The sequence below is a fragment of the Erithacus rubecula genome (genome assembly GCF_903797595.1).
Source record: "Erithacus rubecula genome assembly, chromosome: 18".
Taxonomy (NCBI): Eukaryota; Metazoa; Chordata; class Aves; order Passeriformes; family Muscicapidae; genus Erithacus; species Erithacus rubecula.
The window spans coordinates 7,640,341-7,657,534 of NC_136670.1; the positions used below are offsets into that span (position 1 = coordinate 7,640,341).

The 17,194-nt window shown below is 57.2% G+C and overlaps 2 protein-coding genes across 3 annotated transcripts; one reads left to right on the forward strand and one right to left on the reverse strand.

The window, feature by feature from the left end:
- On the forward strand, positions 1-4,968 carry SOX12 (SRY-box transcription factor 12). Its single transcript, XM_079322048.1, is given in 2 exon segments — positions 1-1,174; positions 1,176-4,968. Coding segments are annotated over 2 exon segments (900 nt in total). The 5' UTR covers positions 1-844; the 3' UTR covers positions 1,746-4,968.
- A 1,470-nt stretch (positions 4,969-6,438) lies between these two features.
- Positions 6,439-16,945, reverse strand: TBC1D20 (TBC1 domain family member 20). Of its 2 annotated transcripts, none has more exons than XM_079322047.1 (8): positions 16,789-16,945; positions 14,455-14,640; positions 13,258-13,338; positions 11,606-11,792; positions 10,740-10,841; positions 9,718-9,859; positions 8,885-9,063; positions 6,439-8,751 (listed from the first exon to the last, which is right to left on the reverse strand). In XM_079322047.1, the coding sequence occupies exons 1-8, from the start codon at positions 16,829-16,831 to the stop codon at positions 8,478-8,480; spliced, it is 1,194 nt and encodes a 397-aa protein (XP_079178173.1). In that variant the 5' UTR covers positions 16,832-16,945; the 3' UTR covers positions 6,439-8,477. The 2 variants fall into 2 exon arrangements, with proteins under 2 accessions (XP_079178173.1, XP_079178172.1); XM_079322046.1 differs by lacking the exon at positions 16,789-16,945 and adding an exon at positions 15,362-15,693.
- Positions 16,946-17,194: the final 249 nt, after the last annotated feature.

Sequence of the window (17,194 nt, forward strand, 5' to 3'; positions counted from 1 at the left end):
GCCATTCTCTCCAGCAACCCCTCTCGACGGGCGCCCATTGGCTGAGCGGGATCGGCCCCCCCGCTCCGCGGCCAATGGGCGGCGGGGGGGCGGGGTCCCCCATTGACAGACCCGGCGCGGCGGTGTTTACCGGGGGCGGCGGGGGCGGGGCGGCCGTGGCTATAAGAGCGGCACCGGGGGGCGTGCGGCTCCCGGGCTGCCCGCACCGCCCCCGCGCACCCCCGACCCGCACTCGGACCCGCCGCAACCGCCCTACACCATTTCCGACAGCAGCATCTGCCGACTTAACCGGGGAGGCATCACCGGGGCGGCGGGGAGCGGAGCAACCCCGGGGCGGAGCCCTCACGGCGTGCAGCATCCCTAGGCAGTGCGGAGCATCCCCCAGCCGGTACAGAGCATCCCGCAACATCCTCGAGACGCCGCCGAACAGCCCTGGGCTGGTGCGGAGCATCCCTGAGACCGTACAGAGCATCCCGAAGCATCCTCAGACTGGTACCAAGCAACCTCGAGGTGCTACAGAGCATTCCGGAGCATCTTCGGACCGGTGCAGAGCATTCCGGGACAGCACCGCTGCAGAGCATCTCCGAGCCGGAGACCACCGGGACATCCCGGAGCCCTTCCGGAGCATTTCCGCGGCCGCCGCCCCGGCGGAGCCGGCCCCGCCGTGCGCCCCCGGGCCCCGTCGCGGCCGCCTGCGCCCCGCCCCGCCGCCGCCGGCTCCGCACAATGGGGGCGGCGCGGCGCGGCGCGTAGCGGCGGGCGGGGAGGCGGCGGCGGGCAGGGAGGCGGCGGCGGGAGGGGAGGAGGAAGAGGCGGAGGCGGCGGCGGGGTACGCGGCTCCGGGATGGTGCAGCGCGGCCCGCGGGGCCGGGGCGCGGAGGCTCGGCGGGAGCCCTGCGCCCCGCTGCCCGCCCGTGACACCGAGCCCGCCTGGTGCAAGACGCCGAGCGGGCACATCAAGCGGCCCATGAACGCCTTCATGGTGTGGTCCCAGCATGAGCGCCGCAAGATCATGGACCAGTGGCCCGACATGCACAACGCCGAGATCTCCAAGCGCCTGGGCCGGCGCTGGCAGCTCCTCCACGACTCCGAGAAGATCCCCTTTGTCAGAGAGGCCGAGCGCCTGCGCCTCAAGCACATGGCTGACTACCCCGACTACAAGTACCGGCCTCGGAAAAAAGGGCAAGGTGGGCACCGGAGCAGCCCGCCCGCGGCTCCCAGTGAAGATCAAGCCCTCCGTGTTGGGCCGTGTGTCTGCCAGCCGCAGGCAGCCCGCCAAGCTGCCCACCGGCCCCGACACCCCGCAGGAGCCCGCAGCAGAGGTGCCCGCTGAGGACAGCCCTGTGGTGCCTGGCACGGCCGCCTGGCACCCGGCACCCGACGGGGAGAACAGCCCCCAGGAGCCCCCTGCACCCCTGAGCCCTACCACACCCTGCCCGGAGCCGGGGAGGTCTCCAGAGAGCGGGTCCCCCTCTCCCATGTCGGCTGGGTCCCCTCCCTCTTCCTTCAGCTCCTCCGACGAAGAGCTGGAGGAAGAGCTGCTGGGGATTATGCCCGGGCGGGCGCCTGCCAGTTCCACCTGTGGTGCCCTGGACTGGTCCGTCTTCGACAAGGACCATGACCTCTACCCGCGGGGAGGCTCCTCGCACTTCGAGTTCCCGGACTATTGCACGCCCGAGGTGACGGAGATGATAGCAGGGGACTGGCTCATGTCCAGCATCTCGGACTTGGTCTTTACCTACTGAGTCCCACGCTCTGCAGGTAACGCTCATTTTTATTTTCATCCGCAATCAGGTCATATCAAAAAACAACCCAGGAAAAAACAAAACAAACAAACAAACCGAAACCAGCTGTTTACATGCAGGAATCAGGTTTTTTGCCTTGAAGCTGCTGGAAGGCAGAGCCCCTGCTCCCCCCACCCCCTGGCACACACCCATTCTCCATCCGTCTGTCTGTCCGACTCTCGCCTCGTGCCCGCAGGACGCATGACCGCCCGCCGCGGTTATTTGTCCGTGAAATGCATCTCATCGGGTTTTCATTGTCACACCCGGCCGCTTTCCCCCACGGCCCCGGAGCTGACAGCCATGGCTGCTCCCGGCCGCTCCCATCTCTGCCAGCACCGTGTGCCCTCCCGCTCTCCAGGAAGCAGGAGCATCCACGCCACCCCAGCTCTTGGTGCTCACCCCACCTTCCCCATCCCTTGGAGAATGGCTGATTCCGTTTGGTTTTTGACTGCATTTAACGCATGGCTTCAATTTTCTCCTCTTCCTCTTTGCAGCCCTTGGGGAGGGATGCCGAGCCATGCCAAACTGTCCCTTCCCAACTCCCTGTTCTGTGAGGGGTCCCTGGCTTGGGGGTTCAGTGTCCCACAGCAGTGTCTCCTATCCTGTGGCGTGTGCTCCCCGCCACTCGCTTTGGGAAGAGTGAAGTTGCACACACGTCACGAGCACGTGGGCGCGGGAGGCTGTTTTGTTTCTCTCGCCAGGCAGTTGTGCGCGGAAAGCTGTGCCACGGAGGGAGCCCGTGTCCGGAGTCACCCCAAAATTGTATGGGGACCAGCCCTTCACTAAGCAACCAGCCCTCATTTTAACCTTGGAGCCTTGTGCCCGTGTGGGACCTGCTATGGGCTGGCTGACCTTGGCCAGTGGAGCCGGCCAAGTCACTGTGCCAGCTGTGGCGTGTGGTGCTGCCGGGATGGCAGGGAGCAGCATGGAAGGGCAGGGTGGCAGGGAAGGGCAGCTGTGGGAAATCTGCCTTAAGCAACAGCCCAAACTGGTCCAAGAGCAGTTGCAGCCAGTGCTGGTGGGCGTGTGGGGTGTGGGTGATGCTCTGGCGCAGGGCTCCTCCGCACAGCACCACGCTGGGCTCCGCTGCTGGCTGCGCCAAGAGCAGGAAAATGCTGGCAGGGAAGATGCTGCTGCAGCGGCTCCTCCAGCTGGGATTTTCTTTGCTTTTACTAATGGCTCCTTCCTGCGACAGCCGCCTCCTCCCACTGCCGGGAGCACGTGGCTGCAGTGCTGGCTCGGCAGCTGCCGCAGGCTGTGGTTGGGGGGGCAGGGGCTGCGCTCTGGTACAGCTGTGCTGGGTGGGGATCCCACACATCCCTAGGAACGTGGTCATGGCTGACGCTGGCAGCGACTGCAAGAGCTGTACTGGGTTTGGCAGCAACCGCTGCTTGAAGCAGCCCCCATGACCTCGATTCTCCAGGGGTTCTGGGTTTGTGGGGGCCCCTCGGACCCTTCCCTACCAGTGGGGTGCTGGCGGCAGCAGAGCACCCGTTGCTTGGGGCTCTGCCTCCCTGTTTTGGGGCTGCCGGTTCCCCCAGTCACAGGCTGCCCCGTGCCTGCCCCTTGCTGTCAGGCTGGATTGAGCTGTGACCAGGGAAAGGACATTCCCCTCCGGTCTCCTAAGGTGCCTCGGATTAGGTGCCTGGCCCTGCTGCTGTAGCTGCTGGTGGCCCTGGCTCAGCCGTGGGGATAGGCACTGCAGCACAGGGAGGGGTGTGTCCCCGGGCCCTTTGCAGGGATGCTTGATGTCCCCCAGCCCAGTCCCTGGGGGCCCCTCGAGGCCCCCCGCGATGGTCAACCATCAGCAGTGTAGATGTGTCGGTGTGTAGCGGTAGCTGTGCGTGTGTGTTGGCATTAGCCACGGTGTTTCGGTACCCCCGTGCGGGTGCCAGCCTGCGGAGCCAGGCGGGCATCACGCATCAGACACGTGTTCCCTGGATAGAGCGCGTCCTCTTCTCTGCGTCCCCTCCCTCCCCGGCCGTCCCCCACCGAATCCAGTCCCGCCCCCAAAGGTGGAAAAGCCAAATAAGCGCCGGGACAGCCGTGATTCTGGCAGCCTGCTCCCACCTCACCGCCGCCTCGGGGGGACTTTGCCTTCCCACCCCCTGGGCAGCCCCGCGCCAGGAGCATCTGAAGCCCCCTCCCATGTGTGAGCCGGGTTTGGGGTTCCCGTGGGGTCCAGCGGCCCCAGAGCTCTCTGACACACACGGATCTCACCCAGCACCTCGGTGCCTTCTTGGGGTGCACGGTCACCCCATGCTGTGGCCAGGGGTTCTCAGGGAGGGCGCTGAGGCTGACAGTCACCTGCCCTCCATCCCTGTCCATGGGGAAGCCAAAGCCCCCAGGTACCAGCAAGGCCTGAGGCCACACTGGGGGTCTCGCATCACATGTGTGCTTTGCTGACCCTGCAGCTCAGGGCTCAGCTTCTGTTCCTAGGGGGTCCCAGTGGTCCCCTACGTGCTGTGCATCACCCTTGAGCCAGGGTGATTCTTCCACAGACTGTCAGGCAAAATATTTCCTCAGGAGCAGGTTCTGGGTCAGTGCCAGAACCGGAGCCAGCGCTGGGGTCTCCTGCCCTGGCTGCAAGCACAACATCATCCGCTTTGTCCCCGTCCTCACCCCTGTCCCCCTCCTCGAGTCTCGCCGGGTGTGTTTGTCAGGGAGAACCGTCGTGGACAGTGGTGGATTTTCTGTGCCGTGTGGTTGTAGTGCTTAGAGACCCCTCCCAGCGTGCGGCCCCCTCCCGCTGCGCCCCCGCTGCCCGGTGCTGGCTGGCATGCGTGTGCGAGCGTGTGTGCGTGCGCGTGCGACATCCCGTCATCACTCCAGACAAAGCGAATAATAATAATAATAGTAATAATAAATAATAAAAATAAACCAAACCTCTCTCAGGAAGCAGCTGCCCTGGCGGCGGCCGAGTGGGCCGGGGGTCCCCGGAGCTGGCGGGACCCCGGCGCAGCCTGCGGACGGGCGCCAGCGCTCGGGGTCACCTTTGTAGTGTTGTGTTAGTGAAGGGTCCCTGTGTCTGTTATCTTGGAGAAACAGGATTTTAGCCGAGGGGCAGTGATGACCCCATCTGGGCCTGTCTTGGAGTGTGACACGGCTGGCCCTTGCTCTGCAGAACCTCGGCTAACAATGATCCTGACTGTTGTGATTATGGAATAAAGTGTGTTGGTCTGCTCCCCACGGCTCTGGCTCCTTCTGTGCTGCCTCACTCCTTCCAGGGGAATTTGGGGTTCCCAAGGCTATGTGAGGTCCCCAGGGAGATGTGGGATTCCCAATGGCCAGCATCCAGCTCCCATCCAGCATATCAGCTGCCACCTTGAGCCCCAGTTCCTATGGGCTCTCCCACAGTGGGGAGGTTCATCCTCATCAGTCAGCGAGGCCTGGGTATCCCTGGGAGCAGTGTGAGCATGTGCATGTATGTGCACGTATGTGCTGTGCATACGCAGTCCCTTGCCCCACCCGTGTTCGTGTGGGCAATCCCGGCACCGCCCCCGACTCCGTTCAGCCAGGGGGAGGGGACTGAGGGCAATCAGGGGAACCGGAGAGGGAGGGACCCGGGGGTGCTAATCCAGAGTCACAGGGGGGGCCAGGAGGACACACGGCACTTACATCACATGCAGACCCCCGCCCCCAGTCTCGCCGCAGCTGTTGCCACGGCAACAAGAGGAGCCCAGAGCATTCCTGGGTACCGCCAGCCCCTCCTGCTGCCCCGGCGCTGCTGGGGACCAGGCTGGCCCCGAGGGAGGGAGAAGTGCAGGGGTTGCCCGTGCCTCGGTGACACCCCAAGTCTGCAGGCTGCACCCATGGGAGAGCCCCCAGCACTGCCTGGGGCAGCAGTGTTCCAATGTGGCGTCACTGCAGCCCCCGGCAATGGGATAGTCTCTGCACAGGGGCAGAGGAGCAGGGGGGACCATGGTGCAGCCACAGTCAGAGCTCACTGGACATCACCACTGCCCCCCTGACCTTACCAAAGGTCAGGGCCACACGGGACTCTTGTTCAGCATCACTGTGGCCCACACAGATTACCACGGGCCTGGTTCCAAGTCACATGTTGCAGTAGCCTCTTGACTACCTCAAAGGTGCCACATTCCTCCTCCCACCACTCCTTCCCCCCTGCTGCCCAAAGGGTGTCCCTCTCAAAGGGCTCCAAGCACTATTAAAATGGCTCCTGGAAAAGCCACAGGCAATTAAAAGCAGCCATCAGGGCTGCCAGCCTTGAGCCATCCAGCCAAACCCGCTTCCAGCCTGGCAAAGGCAGCAGCATGGCCCCAGCTCAGCGGAGCGTGCCCTGGGAATTGGGCATCATGCCCGGGATCTCCTCCTGCAGCCAGGCACCCGGCCTGGGGTACAGGGCACGTTGGGAGGTCAGGCTATTTCCAGCCCCACGCTGCTGCTGGGGGGACAGCCCAGAGAGACAGCAGCACACACAAGGCCTGGCGTTGGCCCAGAGGGAGGCAGAGGGATGGAGAACAGTGACCAGGGCACGCATGCACCCTCTGGCTCTGCTCCTGCTCCTCTTCCCACGGGGCTGCTGGGTGTGAGGTCACACTGAGCTGGCCTGGCCACTGCAGGGAAGGTGCCAGTTCTGGGCCACAGGGTGCTACAACAGCAGATGTGGCGGCTCCAGCTTGAGGAGGGCAGGAAGTGTGTTTAGTAACTGTTTATTTTACAGTTTTAGTGTTTGTAGAAATCTGCATTTACAGGGCGTGTGTTAAGTCTTTGTACAGAGTAACTGAAGCACCCACAGCCACGATCTCCTCCCAGACCCTTCTCCCCTCCCGGAGACAACGCAAGAACTAAAGTGCATCATGGCCAGGGAATGGAGGGGCTGCAGGGACTCTCCTGGGGGCTCCAGCCATCCCCTCCTTCAGGGTGGTGTACAGAGTGGTCCTGGACCCTCCAGCAACATTCCCAGGTCACCACACTCTCCTGCACCAATGGTTTCTAAAGTGCTAAGTGATCTTGCCTCCAGTCCTGCTCTGCTGCTCTGGGGGTCCCAAGGAATGGGCTTTGCTTTCAGCCACACTGGGAGGAACCCCCTGAGCAGGTCTCTACAAGGGCACTGACACCACTGAGGAGAAGAGGGAACAGGTCTTGCTGCCTGTCTGGACAAGGGCAATTTCACACAGTCCACATTTCACCTGCAGAGGAAAAGGGAATTCCTGCTCAGAGCTTCATGGGAACACAAGCCAGGAATGACAACTGCCTACCTGCTCTCTGGCCAGAAAGGCACAGCCCTTCCATGAGCAAGGGCCCACAGGGTAAACCAGAACATACCCAGGGCAGTTATGGACCAAGAGGGGTTGGAGTGGGGATGCTGAGCTTTGCAGGGCATAGGTTTTCTCCTCTATCCCAAAATCCCTTCAACAAACACTTCCTTTTCAGGTATGCAGCCCCTGGGCATGGCACAGATGGCTTTGGGCACAACAGAGCAATGATAGGGCAGCAGGAGGGAGCCATCAGGGACAGGTAAGGGCACTTGAGGGAGATTTAGCAGCTTGGGGGAGAGGTAGAGGCATAGTGTCTATTGGCTTTGTCTCAGTGGGACACTGAGCTGTCTAGAAGGATTTGCTGCTTAACTTGGAGGGCAGGAAGCGCTGGGACTGCCAGTGAGACTGGTGGGGAGATGGGAGCTATGCAGGGGTCAGGGTGGCCTTTCTGGGAAACCCCTTGTGTTATTTCCAGAGTCGATGCTGAAGCCTGATCAGCTTGTGGGGGAGGTTTTTGACACATTTCTTATTGCAACAACTTTTATCCTGTGCAAATTGTTTCACAAGGTGGAAAAAAACCTTTCTCCATGTGGGCATGTTAGTGTCCACTTCCAGAGCTATTAAAGAAGTCTGCAATGGGTGTTTACAGTGCCACTAAGGCTTGTGGTAGCATAACCTGGCACATGACAGTACACACCTTCAGCAGGGTGACTGCACTCGTATCTCACTTCACTGACCTCAGATAAGGTCATAGTACTGCCAGCACAGCAGTGGCAGTGGCTGAGAGCTGAGGGGAGCTGCAAACAAATCAGGCTGCAAAGATGTGGAAGCAAAAAGAGCCAGGGAGTGTTACACACTGAAGAGAAGCTCACAGCATTGTGCTGGCCAGGGTGTGGGAAAGGTTTGGCTCTGCTCAGAGTGCCCAGAGGACAGGGAAGAGCTGGAGCACCGGCAAAGCTGAAGGCAGATCGTGGGGCACACTGGTGCAATCAAGAGCTGCCCTGTTCCCCAGGAATGCAACAGCCCTCCACCCTCACACACTTAGGCACCCAGAACAAACCCTGTTGGACACTCTCCTCCAGGTGAGGATCTGCTCTCACTTCCACTAGTTTTTCCCAGTGGAGAATGCAGGATCTTTTGGGCACAGCCCACACAAAGCTCTCCCTTTGTACAGTCACCTGAGCACAGCCTGAAGAGCCAAACTTGTACATACCTCTGGTTTGTCAGGCGACAGCAGGAGTGCCTGTCTGCTCATCCTTGCACAGGGAGAGGGGAACAAGGAGAGCATGGTGTGGGGAACAGTTCTGCTGGGCTGGTTCCCTCAGTCTCTGTCACAAAGGCCAAAAGCGTTACTGGACGCCGTAAGAATAAAAAATAATCTTCAGACAGGTCGTTTCTGGACATGTCCTTCATCAAACATCAGCCCTTCCTGCTGGGGATGGATGTAGTGACAGTAAAGGCCTTTCCTCTGGTCTCAGGGAAAAATCTCCAGTTCAAACTTGGGTGCCCACTCCAGTGCGCTCTTCACCACAGCCAGGGCAGCTGCTCCTAGTGCCACCGTCAGCCCCATCACTGCCAGCTTGACAAAGCGGTTGGTCCGGGGCTTTGTCAAGATGGATTTTGTCCTCTCCTCCCCTCGGAGCCGCTCCTCCCCTCGGAGCCGCTCTCTGAAACGTTGTCTCAACACAGTGTCTGGTTTCTGCTGCACTGATGCCAACTCAAAGTCCTTAAAAGTGGAAGCCGCAGTTCTGCAAGAGAAGGAACAGGTCAAGGAGTGTCCCCTGCTCACCTCTGGGACCAGCCTCTGGGCAGGAAAGTCCCCACAGGGAGGCAAGACCTGACAAGGGGGTGTAGGGAACACAGGAGCTGCCCAGCACTCACCGCTCCGCCTGAGCTGCCTCCTTGGCGAGTTTGGAAGGTGGGAACTGGACAAAAAGGACCCCGGCTTTGCTGATCAGAGACTCATAAGGAAGGTCCTGTGGGATCTGGGACAGGAGGTGGTGGACAGAGGCCATGTCACACTCGCACTCCAGAACTTCCTGCTTCCGATGCAGCACGATCTGCAGAGGAGTGAGATGAGGACAGACAAGGAAGTGGGGACAACTCCTTGGAACATGCTGACACTTGTTTCAGAGCCAGAAAATAAACTACTTTTCTTCCAGCTGAAAGACCCTCTTCAAGAGGACACAATGCAGTGAAGCATTCACTGGAAAGAAAAATGCCAAACCCCTTCTGAGACTCTGAGGCCATGGGAAGCATCTTTCAGAGTACTTAGGTCTGTCTGCTGAGCAGAGCCTGCTACTGGCAGGTGAGAGACGTGGGCAAAACCTCATCAGGGTTTGACTTCATGACTTGCCCTCTGCCATAGGAGGACAGGCAGGTGGATGCACAGTGTAGGGCTGTCCCCAGCCAGCCAGGCAACCTAGTATGTGACCAGAAGCAGGACCAGCACATGAAAGGAAATAAAAACAGTGTCATGCTGCCTCCACAGCACTGAACTGACACAGCCTGCACATTTGGACACCCTCAGGTTGCCCTGAGCTCCCCAGGATCCCACCTGCCCTTTACCAAGGACATTACTGACTGCATCTGCAGAGCAGGGCGCAGCTGGAGACAGCACTGGCACTGGCTTTTGCCAGCCTCCCTCTGTAGCCCCAAACTCCTACCACCTCAGAATAGCACAGTAAATCCCTGACCCTTCCATCAATACCTACCACAGCTGCAAAATAAATGGGCATCAGCGGGTGGCAAGCCAGGAAGAAATCATATAATCGTACAACGTGCCGGAAGTCAGACAAAACGTGGCCAAACCAGGTGATCAGCCAGCTGAGAGCAAAAATGGTTCCCACCTCCGCACTACAGAGAGAAAGAGCCACAAGGTCAGCCTGGAAACAGGGATGAAATGCTCCCAAGCTACCCCTGCACTGCACAGCTGTGCCTGGGGAAATGGAGCTGGCAGTCAGCAGAGCACTGAACTCCCCCAGAGCAGGAACTGCACCTCTGACACAAAAAAAGTGTTCATCCCCTGTGCCACCTCCCATGGCAAAGTGCTGCCACCACTTGTGTCACATCCAGTGGGCGCCACAGCAGAGGCCAAATGCTGCTTTCAGAGGACCCTGAATGTGTGAAATATCATGGCATTGTCTGGCTTGCTGGCCTAAGGGCAATTGAAGTCCTGCAGCACAGACAGATGTTTGGGTTCCTTCCTACCCTGAGGGCTTACTAATTCTGGGAGTTGGCAATCAGGGTTGGTACCCCCAAAAAACAGACACACCTGGCCAAAAAAGGGCACTGAACTGATTCTTCCCATTTACCTTCCTGCTTCTGATCTGCCCAGCCACACCTGTGTGTCCCTAATGCAAAACCTGGGAATTATCCCCAGAACTAACAACAAACTACAGCAAAGTCCCACTAGCCACACAAGTGGTCATGTGAAGCAGTTGTAGAATTTCTACAACACTGCCTCCAAATCCCCAGACTTTCCAACACAGACTGCAGACAAATGGGCTGAACATGGCACCATGTAAAACCCCTCTAGTCAGGCAGCACAGGTTTGAGCCTGTTCAGAAATGAGTGCCACATGGCTGTGGGATGTCACCATCAGCTGTGGGACAGCTGTTGACTCCCTGAGGAAGCCACTGTGGTGCTGGGGATGTGCTGGTGAAAACAGCCCTGTGAACAATAACCTGAGACAGGCAGGGGAGAGCCAGGAGGCTCTAAGGGAACATTTGCATACCTCTGCATGAAGTCATGCACCTCAGGGTTCACCTGGTCTATGATGGGCATCAGGTAATTTAAAATGTGCTTGGTATTATCCATTGTTGGGTCCATAAAATCCCTGAGGAGAGATTTAAAAGAAGCTTTGTCAAGCAACAACGTCAGCAAGCTCTCCCTCCAGGGAGGCAGCAAAAGGTGAAGTACATGCAATAAGCAGCATTGCTGACACGGTGGCCCCCACCCCCAAGGAATTCTGTCTTTTTGGAGTAGCCTCCTTCCAGTTTGTCTGGGACACACAGAACCTAGGCCCAGACCATCATGCTGCTGTCAGCTGACACTTCTTATTTTGCTGCAGTGCACACAAGAACCATAATGCCTTTCCACTACCCAAAATGTGACTCTGCCTGGGAGAGGAGAGATAATCCCTCCAAACCACACTCTCCAGCTGGAAGCTGGCTCTTATTTCAGTGCACAAACAGGAAAGACTCTTCTTGTGGGGTACAGGACACTGGTAGTACAGACCACACTGGCCAGGGCAAGGATATGAAAGGACGAGTGGGAGGCAGGTGCTGAGCCAGCCCACAGGACCTGGAGAGGCCCTGACAGCCACACAACCATGGATAATGCATGTGTGTTGGCTTTTCCAGCTCCAAGAGATGCTACAAATTAACCAACAGCCTTCAATTATCCCTTCCCCAGGGCACAGCTCCTTGCAAAGCCACATGCAGTTGTGTGGTCAGACTGCTCTTAATCACCCCTCTGGGTACAGACATGACAGGCAGCTGCTTTAACCCAAGGCTCTTCTTCCCAGCTCCCCTTCCAGGCCAGCTCCACCTGCACAGGTGTCCCCACAGCCTGAGGACACACTCTCCTCCCACTGAGTACCTGAGATGATGCGTTGAGAGCTTCTCCACCAGTGCTGTGGCCAGCCTGTTCCCCACCACCAGGAGGAAGGTGACCACGATGTCATGGTATCCCTGGTAGTAGTGGAGCTGGGGGTTGCGCTTGAGGACGTGGAGGATGATATCAATGAGCTCCTCCTGCAATCCCTCCCTCTGGTCATCTGGCATTCCTGTGGGAACAGCAGAGGTAGCACAGCTGTGTCACCTACCAGTTCCTGCTGTGGGAGCAAAGGCAACTGTGGTGTGCAAGGAGAGCAACTGTGCATTTACTAACCTGCCTGATCCCAAGGGATGTGGTGCACATGGGAAGGTGCTAAAACTGACAGAAAAAACTATCCAAAGCCCTAATGCTTTCTCCCAAAACTCTGCAGGACCAGGGGAATCTGGCCAGGTTTAACCTTTAGATCTGCAGAACCCTTATCTGCAAGGAAGTCACCGTGAAAGATGGGAGCAGGGTTTACAGATGTTTGCACAGTGCTGCTGTGAAGAGAGAATTGTTCTGCACATCCAACACTGATGAGAACGTTTTAGTAATTTTTAATTTCCCAGGAGTTCTAGAAAAAAATTAAACGGGACCCATTTTCACAGAAACTATGCCAACTGCATCAGACTGCAAGGCCTCCACCAGCACAACTTTCTGTCAGTTCTCTGCTAACAACGTGTGTTTAGAGACAGGATGTCACAGGGAAAACATTGTTCCTGCCCTGCACAGCTGCAGCCAGTTTCTGGCAGTCCTTGTCAACAGATAAAACGCCCAAAGGCCAAGCAGAGAGTCCCAGCAGAGATCTTGCAATGACAAAGTTCTCCTTTTCCTCTGCTTCACTAATGTAGCTAAAAATAGGCAGGAATCTGCCATTCAAGGGCAAAAAAATCTGTAGGAGCAGAGCCTCCAGGAATCAGGCCTGCACACAGCATCACGCCTGCAAGAATCAGAGTGAATCAAGTGTTTATACAAAATAAAAGTGGCAGAAGAGGGAAGCAGATTCTGGCCAGAAATAACGACTGCTCTGCACAGAGAGCTGCTGGATTTAGTGTTTTATAAATAACACAAGGCACCAGCCTCTCACCAGAACTAAACAACTGCAAAACCATTTTGCTTCTAAATGTTCTAAGTTCTGTTAAATTTGGTGCAAGGACCTGATTCTGAGACTGTTTTATATCAGCAGTTGTTCTAAGCATAGACAAACCTGCCTTCCCTGCCCCTGAGCTAGACCATGGACTAAAATAAACCAAATAAACCAAAGCAAATGGCATATTTCTCAAGCTTTCCATCTGTCCTAATCTCAACAGGTCATGGTGCTCAAGATCTGTGTAGGATCCATGAACGATCCATCCTCTCTCTGCTGCAACTGTCTGTCAGTAACAGCCTCCTGGCAGAGGGGCTCGGTGGGGCAGGTGAAGTGGAAAGTTGGAAGAGCCACATCAAAAACCATCTGGCAGAGATAGCTGAAGGAAACTGATGGCTGTAAAAGGGCATCACTGCAAGAAGCAGCTGCTGTGAGCTCACAAGGAAGTCAGGCCCTTGAAGTAATGGAGTGTCACCTTCTGCAGCCTCCCAGAGGGGTGTGAGCCAGGAGGAGCCCCTCAGCATTGCTCTTGCCCTTGCAGAGTGGGAAGAGCAGAATCCCCCCTCACCTGGCGGGAAGCGGCGCAGGGATCGCCGCACATCCAGTAACACCTGCTGGTAATCCTTATTGTCCTCTCGCAGCTCCTTCCCTGCAGGGAAAAACAACAACAGGATTAACATGAAGCAGTGCAATGGTACTGGGAGGACAGTGAGGTGAGGGTGCTGCTGAACGTGGACATGAAGCTGCACACACCCACCACTCCACTGTATATCCCCTTTTTCTTGTCACACCTCAGCCCTGGCCCTGCACTTTCAATGTCACACACTCTAACACTAACAGCAAATGAGACAATTATTTCTTTAGATAACACATGTTAAAATGCTTAAGCTGACAGCAGCATTCCCAGCATTCTTAGAAACATTTCTGCTCCACAGTTTTGCTGTGCAATTCAAAGTGTACTCAGTAGCAACACTGGAGGAGTGCTGTGAGACCACAAAGCATTTACAAAGTAGAAGCAATTCAGGAAAACCTCACCCAGGGTTAGCTAAGACAGTTAAAACAGAGAAGTTCAGTGAGCCAGCAAATTCCTTCAATGCAATCATGTAAAGATAAACATTATCTTCCAGCAGCTCTGGTCACCTTACATCACCCTAAATGTCACCTGGCTCTTGACTGAGGTGGGAGGATGCATGTTTCCAAACAACCATAGAATTAGGAACAACAACAAAATCTGTCCTGGGTGACTATAAAAGCTACAGGACCTAGAGCACCTACATTGCTAAGGTTTAAAAACCATATGGGTACTTTGCCAGGAAGCTTGTTGTCCCAGTGCCTGCTCTGACCAAAAAACATACATGCTTCACACAAGAACTGCTTCCTGGCAGAGACACCTTGGGAGAATTTTGGCCACAACAGGGCACAGCACAGCCACCTCTTCACAGGAGCAAAACAAATCAAGTCTGATTCTTTCTGCTGCAGGTGAACTTACATATGTCAGCTAATGCTCAGGGCAACACTGACTGCATCCACAATGAACTCATTCCATGACTATCACTAAAGAAAACAGCAAACGTTGTTTTTAGAAGTCATGTATTGTTTACATACAACACAGTATTGGTGCTGCAGTGAGTCCCCTTTTTACATGAGCTTAGTGGGAAATGCAACACACACAGGGTAAAGGCAGGCCAGAAAGCACATCCCTCCTCTAGTGACAAAGGTCACTGAGCTGTTCCTCCCAAGCAGCTGAGTCCAAGCTGTTCCATACCTGGAAGAGGGGGCAGGTCATCTGTGTTAACACTGAGCAGCTTTGGCCACACCTTTCTCCGGATCTCGTCGGTGAGCAGCCCGCCCTCGCTGATTGCCATCCGCCTCAGCGCTGCCACGTCGATGGGGTCACTGTTCAGAGCCTGGTAAATCTCTGCCACTTTTCTTTTCTTCTTAGCATCAAAGTCTGCAAAGGGTCACAGAGATGTGAGCTGACAGGCAGTGCCAGTACAGAGTGGGGGCTAGCAACAGCCACTCACAGCGATGTCACACACACACAAGGGAGATGACACAGGGTAGTTGTCACACTCTCAGGACAGGGATGACTCTGGTGGTGACCCCTTCAGCTGAGTGTCTCCATTTCTGCAGGCTCAGCACTGAGAGCACCTCAAAAGGTACTCTCACTACTTCCCTATCAACCCTGGGGGTCCCACTGTGGGAGGCAAACACTGCTCCTCCTGACATTAGAGCCGTCACCAGAGCCCTGGCTCCTGTCCTTCCCAATGGCTCACATCTCCCTGCAAAGCCATCCTGAAACTCTGCTCTCTGATGCAGCTGCCAGCTCAGATGTCAAGTGTTTCCTAAGACCAGGACTTAGGAAAGTGTTCTAAAAAGGTTAGGAAAGTGTTCCCAAAACTGTGTTCCTACCGACTCCCAGGTGCAGCCGTCCTAGGAAGAAGCCTGAGTATTTCCACTGACAGCAACAGACACAAGAAAGGACACAATTATACCACAGTTAAAGAATCATAAGCACATTGTCTTGTCCTACAACAAACACAGACCTGCCAGCCATCAGTACACACACAGCTCAGCCAGTAGGAAACAATTCCCACTGTTTTGAGGAGCACAGGAACTCGGGGCAGGGAGGGAAGAGGGTAACACACAAAGCTCAGGTCAGATACACTTACAGGACACCAGAGCACTTCCCAGGGAGCGGAGAAGGGACACTACTTCACACCACATGGTGGAATTTGTCACCACTGCCTCATGTGAGGAAAGACAGAAGTAGCTGAGAGCCACTTGATATTCCACACTGGAGGAGTTCCCAGTAAGGAGGCTGAGCAGCTGCGGGACTGGAGCACAGGATGAGGCCACAAACACTGCCTTTCCCTAAAGGCTTTTCCCATAGATGCAACAACTCTTGGGATCCAAGCAGGATTCGTGCTATAAGGGACGTGTCCAAATAGGATTTGGGGAGGGAGGAATTAAAAGGATTCGATGGAGAAACAGCTGTTTCCCAAGGCCTCGCCCTCCCGGCAGCGATAGGGAAGCTCGTTCCTCTGCCCACGTGGCACCTCAGCCACTGCCCCGGCCCTGTTCCTGCGAGCTCCTGGCTGGAAGTGCAGCTCTCAGCGAGGTCTGAAGGGAGCCGGCAGGTCAGCAGGCTGTTCACACACACAGATGCTAAGTAGGTCGAGCAGTGGATGCTGTTCCTTCTCAAAGACCCTTTTAAAAAACTTCTTGGATGAAAACAAGCTCTAACAGCCTACAACAGAGTTCCACCTCCCTCCGAATTCAAAGCTCCCGGTAACATTAAACCTCCAATCGCTCACATAGTGAATACAGCTTCTTTTATTTCCTTTCCCGCCCCTTGTACAAGCAGAGTTATTTGCACAACAGAAGGCAGCTCTGCTCAGCCGGTTCTCTATTCCCAGCCAGTTCCCTACCCCCAGCTGTTCCTGATCCCCTGCCACACGCACACACTGGGCTGTCACATACCGATACTTCGGGAAGGAGGAGATAAAGCCTACGGGAGAAAGAACTGTTCACACACAAAGAACTTAAGGTGTAGTGGGAAGGAAGGAGCACATCTTGCGGGCTTCTCCTCTCAAACTTACTAATAAAGACCCCAATATTTACAAACAGGGGACAACAGCTGCGAGTATTACCAAACCCAGTCCATTTCAAAACTGAGACCTTAACTCGCAGGTTCACCCTTGGAAGAAGAGACACAAACCCAAGGTGAGGGCGGTCTAAAACCCAGATGGGTCCGTCGATGCTTCTGCACCGTTGCATCGACACACGGCCTCTCCAGCTCTGGCCAGCCCGGTGCTGCCGCAGAGCCCTCGGTCACTGCCGGGGACCGCCCCCGGGCCCGGCAGCATCAACCGCATTCGGCAGCTTCCAGTCCGCAGAGCCGCGGGCTCGGCCGGACCCTTCGCTCGGTCCCAGGATCCCCGGGACCCCCGCCCGCTCCCGCCGGGGCGGCTCCGAGCGCAGCGCCGGCCCCGCCCCGCCGCCAGGGGGCGCCGCCGCACCCGCAGGGGGCGCTCCAGCCCCCGCCCCCTCAGCGGAACCAGCGCCCCCCGCTCGCCGGGCCTGGCCCAGCCCGTACCGTGGCCGCCGACGCCGTTGCGCGGCGGGCTCTGCCGGCCCATGTTCCCGGGCGCTGCGGCGCATTCCGGGCCGGACACCGGACCGGACCGGGCCGGGGCTCCGCGCTCCCCGCGCCGTCCGGTCCCGTCCCGCCCCCGCCCTCTCCCCCCGCCCCCCGCCCGCCGGCGCGCGGGCGGGACGTCACGGCGCGGCATTGCGCAGGCGCAGCGCCACCGGGCGGCTCGCGCGGGCGGAGGCAGCCGCGCATGCGCAAGCGGGAGCGCGCGGCGTGCACGCATCCGCCCCGAGCGCGCGTCAGCGGCTCTTTAAAAGAAACAAACCCAAACCCCCCAACCCTCCCCGGTGTCCGCCGCACAGGTTGTGCGTTAACCCACCCAAAATGGTGCTGCACAGAATAGTTGCTG